The 11,998-nt window shown below is 60.2% G+C and overlaps 1 protein-coding gene across 6 annotated transcripts; it reads left to right on the forward strand.

Moving 5' to 3' along the window:
- The first annotated feature begins 3,028 nt into the window (after positions 1 to 3,028).
- Positions 3,029 to 6,138, forward strand: STMN4 (stathmin 4). Of its 6 annotated transcripts, none has more exons than XM_026066998.1 (5): positions 3,029 to 3,078; positions 3,595 to 3,690; positions 4,266 to 4,471; positions 4,742 to 4,933; positions 5,930 to 6,044. In XM_026066998.1, exons 1-5 carry the CDS (start codon positions 3,066 to 3,068, stop codon positions 5,987 to 5,989), a joined length of 567 nt encoding a protein of 188 aa, XP_025922783.1. In that variant the 5' UTR covers positions 3,029 to 3,065; the 3' UTR covers positions 5,990 to 6,044. The 6 variants fall into 6 exon arrangements, with proteins under 6 accessions (XP_025922783.1, XP_025922782.1, XP_025922781.1 ...); XM_026066997.1 differs by having other exon boundaries at positions 3,044 to 3,078; positions 4,263 to 4,471; positions 5,930 to 6,138; XM_026066996.1 differs by having other exon boundaries at positions 3,066 to 3,078; positions 3,595 to 3,733; positions 4,234 to 4,471; positions 5,930 to 5,989.
- The last annotated feature ends 5,860 nt before the right edge of the window (positions 6,139 to 11,998 follow it).

The raw sequence follows: 11,998 nt of genomic DNA on the forward strand, positions 1-11,998 counted from the left end.
AAAAGTTACGGGGGGCGGGAGGCACCTGGATTTTGCTGCAACACCCCTTTTGTCCACCGCCCGCCGTCCCTCTGCAGCCCCCCCCCCCACCTCCATCCCGGGGTGGCGATGCCCCCCACGCTCGTTTTCCGGCTTTGCACCCTCCCGGGCTGCGGGAATCGCAGCGCAGCGTGGGGCCGCGCCGCCGTCTCGAGGCACCGCGACGCGGGGAGGGGGGGGGGGCATCGCCCGGACCCCCCGGATGGGCCCGCGGAGCATCCGGAGCGGCAGGACCGGGCTGGATTATCGATGGTGGCAGGAAGCTGGCGGAGGTGACCGGCGCTCAGCAGGCCCCCAAATATTTATTTCGGGGAGGGAGGCAGGGAGATGGAGGCAGGGAGGAGGCAGCTGGGATCCTCCCTCTCTCCCGGAGAGCGGAGCAAAACGCCCGTCGCTCCCAAGGCTTCCAGCTGGGACCCCGCCGGCTCCTCCATCCCTGGCATCTTGCAAGGGGAAGGGACCGGAGGCGACTTTTCCCCGCCTCCCCGGCGACCGAGGGGCGCGGAATGGCTCGGACCCCCCTCCCCAAACCGGGTCTCGCAGCCCCCTTTTGGCACCGCCGGGGCGGGATGGGACGGGGCCGTGGCAGGGTGGGAGCCGCCGGCGGGCGGGTGGCCCTGGCCGCGCGTGGGCTCCCTGCCACGTGCGCCGCTTCCCGAGCCCCTCGGCGCCGCGGCTGCCCGGGGTTCGAGCGAGGTTGCAGTTTGGGGGAGACAGCAGGGGCAAGGCCCAAGCTGCGCCCCGCCGCGCCGGGGCCGGAGGAAGGGGAGCTCGACGGAGAGGGGTTTAGCCTAGCGAACACCCCCAACAGCCGCTTCATCCAGCGAGGATGAGTGCGGAGAGGAAGCACAAGGCCCCCCCCCCACCACCACCACCATCGGCATCGCCCCCTCTTTCAGCTCTCCGGCACAGCCGCGTGTCCGCACACGAGACACCGGAGAATCCCAGCCCTGCCTCCACGCCGGGCTTGGCACAAGCTGCTCGCAGACCGGCTCTTCGGCTGGCCGAGGAGGGTTGGACCCCGTGTCCGTGCCCATCCCAGCAATTCCCGAAAAACGGTGGAGAGGCTAAAGCCCAGCTGTAGCAGGGAGAGATCCAGCRGCTATCCTGGAAATCGGCAGAATAGCGCGTTTCCAGCAGCTTAAGTCCCCCCCCTTTTTAAGAAGGTTTTTTTTTTTCCTCCTTTCCTTGGAAACGCAAGCCATTTTCCACAGGGTGGTTCCAAAAATCAAGCTCAAACTCCATTTTCTTGGCAAAACCAGAACGGGCGTTTCCAGCGGGAAAACCCTCCTGGTGACCCTGAGGGCAGGACACCCCGGGAAAGGGGAATTGTGCCCCCCCCCTCCCCCAGACCCAGCAAGGGGCGAGCTGAGGACTGAGGCGCTCTAGACACATGTGAGGGCTGCAGCACGGGCGGCCCAGGGTTTACGGCGCAGCTGCGCCCGTGAAGGGTGTGCGGAGGGGTTGCACTCGCTGCCGGGGGGGTGTGTGTGTGTGTGTGTGTGCATGCACAGCCTTCGCGGGGGTGTGCGTGCGCGGGTGCGTGGGCATGCACAGCCGTCAGGGTGATGCGCGGGGTGGGCGAAGGGGTGCGCAGCCTCCGTGGGGGCGTACGCACAGCCCGCACGGTGCGGGGGGGAGCGTGCGCGTGTGTGCGCGCGTGCACACGCTGCTGCTGGTGTAGCCCCGTGTGTGTGTGTGTGCGTGTGCACGTGTTTGGTCTCTGCTGCACGTGGGGGTTGTGCAGCGTCCGGCAGCCCCGGGGTGGGGAAGGGCGGTGGGAGCTGGCTGCGCCGTGCCGGCTTCTGCCCGTCGCGTCGCGCCGGTGTGTGTGTGTCCATCGCGCCAGTGTGTGTGTGTCCGTCGCGCCGGTGTGTGCGCACCCGTTACTGCAGCCTGTGCACATCTCACCACGCCGGGGTGTGTCCATCCCACCGCACCAGCGTGTGTCCGTCGCGCCACTGTGCACCCTTTACACCAGTGTGGACCCATCACGCCGGGGTTTGCCCATCACACCAGCCCAGTGGGTGCCCATCACACCGGGGCATGCCCATCATGTCTGCACATGCGCATCACACCAGTGGGTGCCCATCACACCACAGCATGTCCATCATACCACACCAGTCTGTGCCCATCTCACCACACTACTGTGTGCCCATCACACCAGTGCATTCCCATCACACCCAGGTGTGTCCATCACACCCCACCACACCAGCACATGCCCATCACATCCCCCAGGTCATGCCCATCACACCAATGGGTGCCCGTCACATCCCCCAGGTCATGCCCATCATACCACACCAGTGGGTGCCCAAGCCACCACAGCATCCTGTGCCCATCTCACCACGCTACTGTGTGCCCATCACACCAGGGCATGCCCATCATGTCTGCACACACCTATCACACCAAGGCATGCGCATCAAACCAGTGGGTGCCCATCACACCAGGGCGTGCCCATTGCACCCCACCACACCAGCACGTGCCCATCACATCCCCCAGGTCATGCCCATCACACCAGTGGGTGCCCATCACATCCCCCAGGTCATGCCCATCACACCAGTGGGTGCCCATCACACCACAGCATGCCCATGATACCACACCAGTGTGTGCCCGTGCCACCACAACATCCTGTGCCCATCGCACCACACTACTGTGTGCCCATCACACCCCACCGCTGCATGCCCATCGCATCACCCTAGTGTGTGCCCGTCACACCACACTGGTACATGCCCATCACACATCACTGGTGCCTGCCCGTGACACCAGTGCATGCCCATCGCTCCACAGCAGTGCACGTCCATGACACCCGTGGGTGCCCATCGCCCCACACCAGTGCATGCCCATCACACCACGCTGGTGCGTGTGCCTGGCAAGAGTCTCCCGCGAGAGGGTGACCACAGCAGGAGGGCTGGGCTGGGTGATGCCCGCAAGCCTCCCGTGGACACCCCTGGCGCTGACACCCAGCCTCCTTCCTCCCCAGGCCCCCAGGAGCTTTCTGGCTGCAGACGCCCAAGCAACGCGACACCATGACTCTGGCCGGTACGGACACCGTCACGCGGCTGCGGAGGGGACGTGGGGACACCTCGGGTGGCACCATGCGCCCGGCCTTGCTCAGCCCGGATCGCTCCCTCCTGCCTAGCCCCGGGGCTGCCTCCACCCCAGAGAGCAGGGCCCTTCCCTCAGCCCGTTAGGTCCCCATCCGAACCACCCCAGGGATGGCCCTGACACATGCTAACCCCTGCCCCGAGCACCCTAGTGTGGACAGGCACGGGGTCAAGCATGTGGCTAATTCACCAGGACAACCACCACCTGGGTGGCCACGAGTAAAGCCCCCGCTCGCTGCATGCCTCAGTTTCCCCCTTTGGATAGTGCCTTTGCAAGCCTCGCTCTGCCGGCTGGCTGGCATCGGCCCGTTTGCAATATTCGGGAAACCCCTGGTGCCCCATCCCAGCCGCTCCCCTGCCCCGGGGCGGCCGCGCGYCCCCGATGCCTGCCAAGATGCCCCCTGCGCCCCTCAACGCTGGCCGACCCGCCTCTCCTGCGCTCTCTCCCCAGCTTACAAGGAGAAGATGAAGGAGCTGCCCCTCGTCTCCCTGTTTTGCTCCTGCTTCCTCTCGGACCCCTTGAACAAGCCGGCGTACACRTACGAAGGTAGGAGCGCGGCCCCGGGGCGCACCGACGACGGGGGCTGCCCGCRAACCCGTGACCTTCATTTAATGCAATCAGCTGGGTGCAGGAGGCCCGTCTGGGGTTGCACGGGGCACCGCGGTGGCCACRGCCACCTCCTCCACCCCGAGAGCCGCTCGGCAGCGGCTCCCCTCCGCCGGGGCTCAGCTGCAGGCAGCGCCGCGCGTGGGCTCGGTATTTTTAGGCAGACAGCTGATGCAGGCTGATTCATGTCAGCAGGCCCAAGCATGACAGCAGCGATGGAAGGGGGGATGCCCAGCCTCGCTGCTGGCTGCGGGAGGTCCTCACAGCTGGAAAGGGGCCGCGGCTGCCCCTTCCCCTCTGTGCCCCAAAGCAGGGCTGAGCGCCGCCCACGAGGGGTTTTGCTTGCGCGCCTTTCCTCGGGGGGGGGGGGTGGATCTGCCAGCCCCTCAGCATGCCCAAATATTCCCTTCCTGGATGAAGGAATGGGTGGGATGCACCTGCCCACGGGTGCGTGCAAGGTCTGGTGGTGCCCCTGCGCCCGAGCCGGCGCTCAGCCTGTCGCCTTCTCCCAGCAGACACGGTAGACCTCACCTGGTGCGTCATCTCCGACATGGAAGTCATCGAGCTCAACAAGCGCACTTCGGGGCAGTCCTTCGAGGTGATCCTGAAGCCGCCCTCCTTCGACGGCATCCCCGAGTTCAACGCCTCCCTGCCGCGGCGGCGCGACCCTTCCCTGGAGGAGATCCAGAAGAAGCTGGAGGCGGCCGAGGAGCGGAGGAAGGTAGGTCCCGCGGCCCGCGCGCGTTGGGGAGGCACGGGGGATGTGCGACCGCATAGTCGGGGCGCCCGTTCAGCACGTCGCATCCACCTGCAAAAAAAGCCATGACGTGGAGGAAACGGGGACCCATTTCATCACGGCCGGGATCCCCCCACCCTGSTTGCTAGAGGGCATCCCTCCGTGGGGCTGGATGCAGGGTGGTGCGTGCGCGTGGGTCAGTAGCCCGTGCATCGTCCGTCACCCGCGGCCGCCCTGTCCGCTTTGCCTACRCAGTACCAGGAGGCCGAGCTCCTGAAGCACCTGGCGGAGAAGCGGGAGCACGAGCGGGAGGTCATCCAGAAGGCCATCGAGGAGAACAATAACTTCATCAAAATGGCCAAAGAGAAGCTGGCGCAGAAGATGGAGTCCAACAAGGAGAACCGCGAGGCGCATTTAGCAGCCATGCTGGAGCGCTTGCAGGAGAAGGTGARAGCCCAGTGAGGGGCGGAGGGAAGGACGAGGAATGGAGGGGGCGTACGTGCTGGGAGAGAGGTCCAGAAGGTCCTGCATGGCCTTGGGGGTGGCATTACCCCCTTGGGGACACCACCGAAGGGTGCCCCTCTTCCCCTCCAGCTACGCGGCRTTACCCAAGCACAACGTCCCACTGGGGGAGGTGCCCGGTCCTGGGGACCCCACCAAACCCGACGTGTCTATAGGCTCACGAGCGGCCCAAAGGCTGCAAGATGGCCGGTGGGTGCGTACGCCGCTCTCCAAGGAGAGCTGGGGCAAATCCACGTGTGCAAATCCTTCGCTCCCCTCTGAACAACYCCGTCCCCCTCCACGGTGGCCCTGGCCTGCCGTTAGTGGTTTTTCCACCTCCCGGGTCACAGATCTTCCTCTGGGCCCTTTCCCAATGGCCATGGACCTGCCAGTTCCCTGGCCGGAGCTGGAGGGGTCCACGATGCCTGTGCTAGATGTTTCCACCCTGCCAACATGTGCAGACCTCTTCTTTCTCCCTGAAGCAGGTCTGTTCCCAACCTCAGCATGGAAGGTCCCACCCTCGCCACCTCCAGCTCCCTCCAAAACATCCCTTCTGCAAGGAGCTCGCTCAGTGCCCTTCTCCAAACGCCTCAGCTAGCCTTGGCTCAGAGACAGAGAGCACAAGATAATGAAGGACAATCCGAGCCAACCCCATCTCCTTGGGGCTCCCATCTTGTCCGGTTGACGTCTACCTCCTAGCTAGAGGGCAAGGACAATCTGTCTGTCTGTCCCTGAGTGCCTCCACAGTCCTTAAAACACCCCGGGGGAGGAGAGGATGCTGTTGACCCATCGGTGTCCCTCCCGGGACGAACCTGGCCCTGGCGAATGCTCTCGTCCCTGCGAACCCCTCCGAAGCCACTCGCCCGCCGGCGGGGCCCGAAGCCCGGCAACCTAACCCGGTCTCCCCCCCCCCCTCCCCTTCTCCCTTCCACCTCCCCACAGGACAAACACGCGGAAGAAGTGAGGAAAAACAAGGAGCTAAAGGAAGAGGCTTCCAGGTAAAGAGCCCCAGGCGATGGCGGATCGGACTGACAGCTCCGGGGAGGTTGTAGAGGCTGCCGCAGCGCAAGGTCGACCGGTGGAAGGGGACGGGACGGGACGGGACGGGACGTTCCTCTGCTTGCTTTGTTTGTGAATGTAAAGAGTTGACCAGTGAAGCCATCCTATTCGTTTCGGGGAGGGTGGGGAGGGAGGCGTCGCGGGAGGAGCGAGGAGGGGTGGGTGGGTGGGCGGGCGCGCGCGCGCGTGCGGGTGCCTCTTCGGCGCGCCGGCATCGGGACGTCCATCGGGAAACCTCTCCGGGGGTCTCGCGCGCCCTCCGTGTCCGACAGAGAGGTGTGAACGCGCCCGCCGAGGGTCGGCGAAGCGGAGGAGGTGGCCGAGGAGGGGGGGGGTTGCCGGGGACGGAGCGGGTGGGGAGGGAAAGGGGGGAAATGTGCGTCGTGTGTGACTTTGATTTGGTGGTCCGTGTCGGGCAGACGGGGCGGCGCTCCCTGCAACCGTGGGGCGAGCGTGCGTGCGTGCGTGCGTGCGTGCCTGTGGCCCTCGAGCTTTGTTTCTTTCTCCTCTTCCCACCCCCGGTGGATGTCTGGCCGTCGATGTGCAGCAGCATCTCTCGGTGTCCCTCTCTCCTTTTCTCCTGACTCTTGCCCAGAGCAGGCATTAGTTGCTCGCAGACCTTGCGGCACCGTTTTGGGGAAGGGGTTGGGAATAAGGTGGTCGGAGAGCGAGAATCGCTTGCTCCAAAGGCTTTATCCAGTTGTAGGAGATGCCGGGGATCCTTTTGAAAGGGTGAAGTCAAAAAGCCCCGTGATTTCCCAAAGGGCTGCTTTTTGTAAGAAACCTCCTGAGACATCTTCCCGGGAACTCTTGGATGAAATCCCCTTTTCTGCTCTAGAGCAGCTGAAAAGCCTTATGCTTTCAGAGGCTCAGATGATTATCTGAGGAGAGAAATCACCCCCATGGGGAGCTAGAGCAGGAGAGAAAAATAGAGCAGGGCTATGGAAACTGCAGTGAAAGGAGTGGGGTAAAGCAAAAGGAAGAGAGCAGCTGAGGGAGCCCAGACTGGAGAGCCAGGAGGTGGTGTGGAGACACCTCTCTGGACAGTGCAAGAAGGCAATATCCATAGCAAAAGTAGGACTGGGAGCAAGGGAGAGGTGGGTATGGGAGTCCCTGGGGATGGTGATGGCACCTCCTGATGACTCCAGGCCAAGAAGAAACCCAGCCTGGGACACCACCAAACGGTAGTCCTGAGTTGTGAATGGCCCAGGAGGTCTTTTGTGGGTCCTGCTGAGCAGACGGTGTGATCCCAGGGTGATCTTTGTGTCCAGGGAGGCTGGGTTAAGGGTGAGCAAAGCAGAGAGGTTGCTGTGGGATCCCTCCTAGCCGGGAGAGGTGGAAAGTCTGCTTTCTGCCAGGGCGGTGGAAGAACAGCCCCTCCGCTCCCGTTTGATAGCAAGCAGTGGTCCCAGTACTGCTAGGCTCTGGCACATCATCAGTCTCTAACTCTGATGTCAGCGGAGGTCTCAGTCTCCACYACTGCCAGATAAGGCTTTCAAAGCACTGATTTAGCATGGGCAGGTCTGGAGAAAAAGAGCATCTCTTGTTCGTTGTGCTGCAAAACGCCCTCCCAGGCCCAGGAGTCCAAGGTGGGGAGCAGCACCCAGGGCACGAGGGGCTGCCGGGAAGGGGAGCACGGAAGAAGGTGATGGGCAAAGAGCGAGGGGGCTGTTCTAGTTGTGGCACGAGCTGTCCTTTTTTTGTACACAACAGTTGTAAATAAACTGCCTTGGCATTTCTTTCGTTTTTCTCATGATCTGTGCAGTGTCTCGTGTGCTTTTTTGTGCGGGGGCATCCCGGGGTCTCTTGCACTGGGTGTGAGATAGTGGGGTGGGGGGTAATGGGGGAAATTAGGCTGGGAGATGGCATGCAGCGGTGAAACTCTTCCGCTCCGGACCTGGAGCAGCRAGTTTCTGCCGAATTCCAGCCATATGCTAGGAGGTGAGGAGAGGAGAGTTGGCTGGCAAGGTGAGGAAGCACGGAGGTGGCTGGACACATGCCGCAGTCTGCACTGAAGCCAGRTGACCCATCAGTCTATCCACAGAGTAGAAGAAAGCAAAATGTCATATCCTCAGTGCCAAGAGAGRAGCCGGGGGTTTCTTCTTCTCGAATCCTAAGGAAGAAATGGCACTAACTCCTCTCCTACCTTCGCTCAGCCTGAGAGAGGAGATGGCACAAAAATTTAGGTCCAGCATCTCAGAGGGGCCAGTTGTCCATTCCTCCTGGGCCCCGTGGGGAAGCCTTGGGAGATAGGTGTCTAACCAAGAAGCTGGTGGTCTCACGGGTGTGGGTTTCGGTGCTAGCACCAAGACAGATCCTGGGAAGGGATCCAGACCTCCCTGTGAACACATCAGCCATGCTCAGGGGCTCCTACCACGCTTAGGTACAACAGCGAAGGGGCCTTATCACAGGGCACAAATAAGTCACGTGGGTCAGCGTTGAGGGAGGCACCGTGATCATATGAAGTGATGGGACATGAGTTAGCAAACCCCCAAAAACTGTGTGGGAGAGGAGCTGGGGAGACCAGAAGAGCTTGTTACACCCAAGAAGGGAAGAAAAGCTACAGGCTCAAAGTGAAAGGAAGATGCATAAACCTGGCAGTGGGAGTCTTGAGGCTGACCATCAGCAGACTCTGTAGGACCTGGGTCATCCTGAAGCAAACAAAATACTTCAGTATGTTTTATTTGTATAAACAAGTAAGAATAACAAAAAATACTGCTCTTCCCAAAGGCTCTGTGCCATGCCCTATAACAGCACATGCACCGAGGGGCCTCAAGGGATTTGGGAACGGTGACACGATGGAAGGGGACACTCGAGCCGGGTTGAGATGAAGAAGACAGGGAGAAACTAAGAGAGCTTCTTCCAAAAGCCTTAAAAAGCACCCAAAAGCTTTGAGGAGGGTAGCCGAGAAGCGGAGAGCAGAGCAAGGAGGAGCAGACAGCTCTCCCTGAGAAGAAGCCGGTGGGTGTCAGCGGGKTAGAAACTCAGGCACAAGGGTAAGAAGATGATGGTGGGGATGCAGCCAGCCACACTAATGCCATCAGGAGAATACGGGTGTGAGCTGTGTCCCTGCAGGCAGGCTGATCGACTCAGGTCTTAGTGTGGGATGAGCCAGCATGAAGACAGATCCTGGGAAGGGATCCAGACCTCCCTGCGAACACATCACCCATGCTCAGGGGCTCCTACCATGCTGGACACATCTGTAAGAGCAACTGGGTTGGGTCCTGAGATCTSAGTGCTGGGACTGGGGGCTTCCAGGGCAGGTCTCGTTCTGCAAAGACCAAACAAAACTTCAGCTCAGCTAGATGCGACGTCAGCAAGGCACAGTGCTTTCACGATCGCTGTACCGGGATCGACACATGTGGAGCTGGCCCAAATCCTGATGAACRTGATCAATGCTTCAGCAAGGCTTTGGGGGCTGATTTTTCTCCCCTGGCTATCGAGAGAGATAACAATGGCTTAGGCTCAACTGCAATTTGAGATGTTTCTTCTTCCTGCATCCAGGTTTTGTCCGTCACAGCAGTCCACCTCAGATAACCCCTTCCCTAAACTTGTCAGGTTTCARTCTTCTCCTCTCCAGCTTTCACTTCTTTCCAGCTTTTTCTGCCTTGTGACTTATAATAGCTAACCTTTAACTTTCCTGTTCTTCTYCCTCCCCAGCTCTTGTTCCCCACCTCCAAGGTATTTACAGACCCAGCCCTCTGGCCATGCACAGCTCACCAAGGATTTTTCGATGACTGTCACCCCAGGAGCCCTTCCCTACATTTCTTCCAGTCTCAGTTCAGATGACTTTTCCAGCCACAGGACTGGAGATACGTGGAGCATGGGCTGATGGCCTTCATAAAACTTCTCCATCTCCAGTAGATCCGCTGGGTCCTGACTGTAATACAGATAGAGGTGTGTGCACTGACCTAACCTGTCAGATGAAAACTGTTCCCAGACCTTCCTCTGTTTTGTGTAGTTATGAGACCCCCAAACAATACCAAGTTGTGTAGTTGTCCCCCCACCAGCAAGATATGTGCACACACAGAGTTAATGACAGTTTGGCCAGAGCCAGACACCGCTCCAAAGCAGGAATAACGTGTGTGTACGGGTGTGCAGAGCTGTCTGGTTAGCACAGCAACGTATGGGACCCGGCAAGGTATCTGCCTCGTGATGGCACTCGATGTGGCTCTGTCAATACAGTTTCCTGCCCCATATCACTTTAGACAGCACTATAATGGGCTCAGCCCAATTAATGAGGCAAGGGTTAGTTTGAGTGTGAAGGGGAAGAGAGGGGAAGGAGGACCCAGCACGGAGTCGGGAGGCCTGTCCTGGTCCAAGGCTTGCAGGGGGGGGGCACCAGACCCAGTTTTCTTCCCTGTCCCCAGCACAGGACAGTCTGCATGGGGTATTTTCCAGCTTGAGCCCTCCCATGACCCGGCTGCGCTCCCAGGGAGGTGATGGTGTCGGAGAGCCGGTGGTCAGGAGCAGTGAAACTATATTTAGCCCTAACTGCTCCCTGGCAGCGTCAGGGGCCAAGCAGATGATGGTGCCGTAGCTGGCCTTGTCCCCATGGGCTTTCATGCCATACCTGTCCCAAGCCGCATCAGGGCCAGCTCCCGGGCAGCCCCAGGGGAGCCACGAGCTCCCATTGCTGCAGCACAGGGTCCATCTCCCGCATCACTGCTGTGGCTTGCCAAAAGCCTGGTGCCCAGCAGATGCCTGGACTTCTTGCAGCACTAGCTGCAAATCACCTCCCCCTGGAGCAGGATTGTCGGTCCTGTACAGAGAGGCAGAGGCAGGGGATGTATCCCTGTTCCCCCATCCCCTATAAGCTACGGGGCATGAGGTCCCAGGAGTCCRGGCTCCCTGGGGGGAACCCAGATGTTCTGGGATGAGCTTCATCTCACCCAGCTTCAGCAGCAGGTCTCCTCTTGCTGGATTTGGGGGCTTGCAAGTGTGGACACTTGGGCTGGTGTCAGCCTCCTTGGAACAACGTTCCCCATTCATCTGCCCACATGCAGGCGTGCGGAGACACTCAAGAACCCCCCATGGTTTCCCACCAGGTTCCCAGATGTTACTTCAGGCCCCCTGTCCCATAGCTCCCACATCACCTCTGCCCACCCCGTGTGCCTATTTCTGATACCCAGGGAGTCTCAAACAGCAGGAGATACCCACATCTGCATGAGCAAACAGAGCCTCGAGCCTGGTCGTCCCAAATCRAGYCCCTGCCCACAGAGGAGGCAATGGGGACCAATCCTTGCCCATGCAGCAGATTCCCYCTCTTAAGCACCRTCCCATGGGCACAGCCAGGGCACAYGATGGGAAAGCACAAAGCAAAGTCCTGGTACCTTTTAAGAACAGCTCAAGGAGATGTTTCATGGCACATGCTAGACCCAGAGGGATGAGATCTGGATAGGCCTTCTCCAGCTGATCCCACCTCTCCTGTTGGTAACCCAATGACTGTGTGGGAGTTTTGGGGCACCAAGCCTCACAAGGCCACCTGTACCCAAGCAACCATAACAGTAATGCCACAGAAGGCTGAGATTGCCTCAGCACCTCTGAGGCACCAGAGACACCGAATTTCTGGTCACCATGAGAAACACCAAAATTGAGTATGGATGAAGCAGAATTGGAACCGAGAGGAAAAACTGGTTAGGGGCAGGTTGTTCATTTGGAAGGAGTTTGGGCTGAGAAAGAGAGGTGCAAAGGCAGGGAAAAGGTGGATCCAGAAATAGAAAAGATGAGGAATGATATAAAACCAGGTAAAAACAAAGGAGGCTGGGGAATTTGATGGTAGGAGGACGGATGCCTAGGGATGGTGGTGACACTGACCTCTGGACCCAACCRCCCCAGAAGCTGGAGGGACCTCCTTGGACAACCTGCTGAGCTCTCCATCAGGGCCGTGGCCGAAAGACTTGGTGCAGGAGGGTAAAGAGGAAGACRCTTGCACCTTAGGACTAAGGGGTT

Source organism: Apteryx rowi, unplaced genomic scaffold, assembly GCF_003343035.1.
Source record: "Apteryx rowi isolate R43461 unplaced genomic scaffold, aptRow1 scaffold_251, whole genome shotgun sequence".
NCBI lineage: Eukaryota > Metazoa > Chordata > Aves > Apterygiformes > Apterygidae > Apteryx > Apteryx rowi.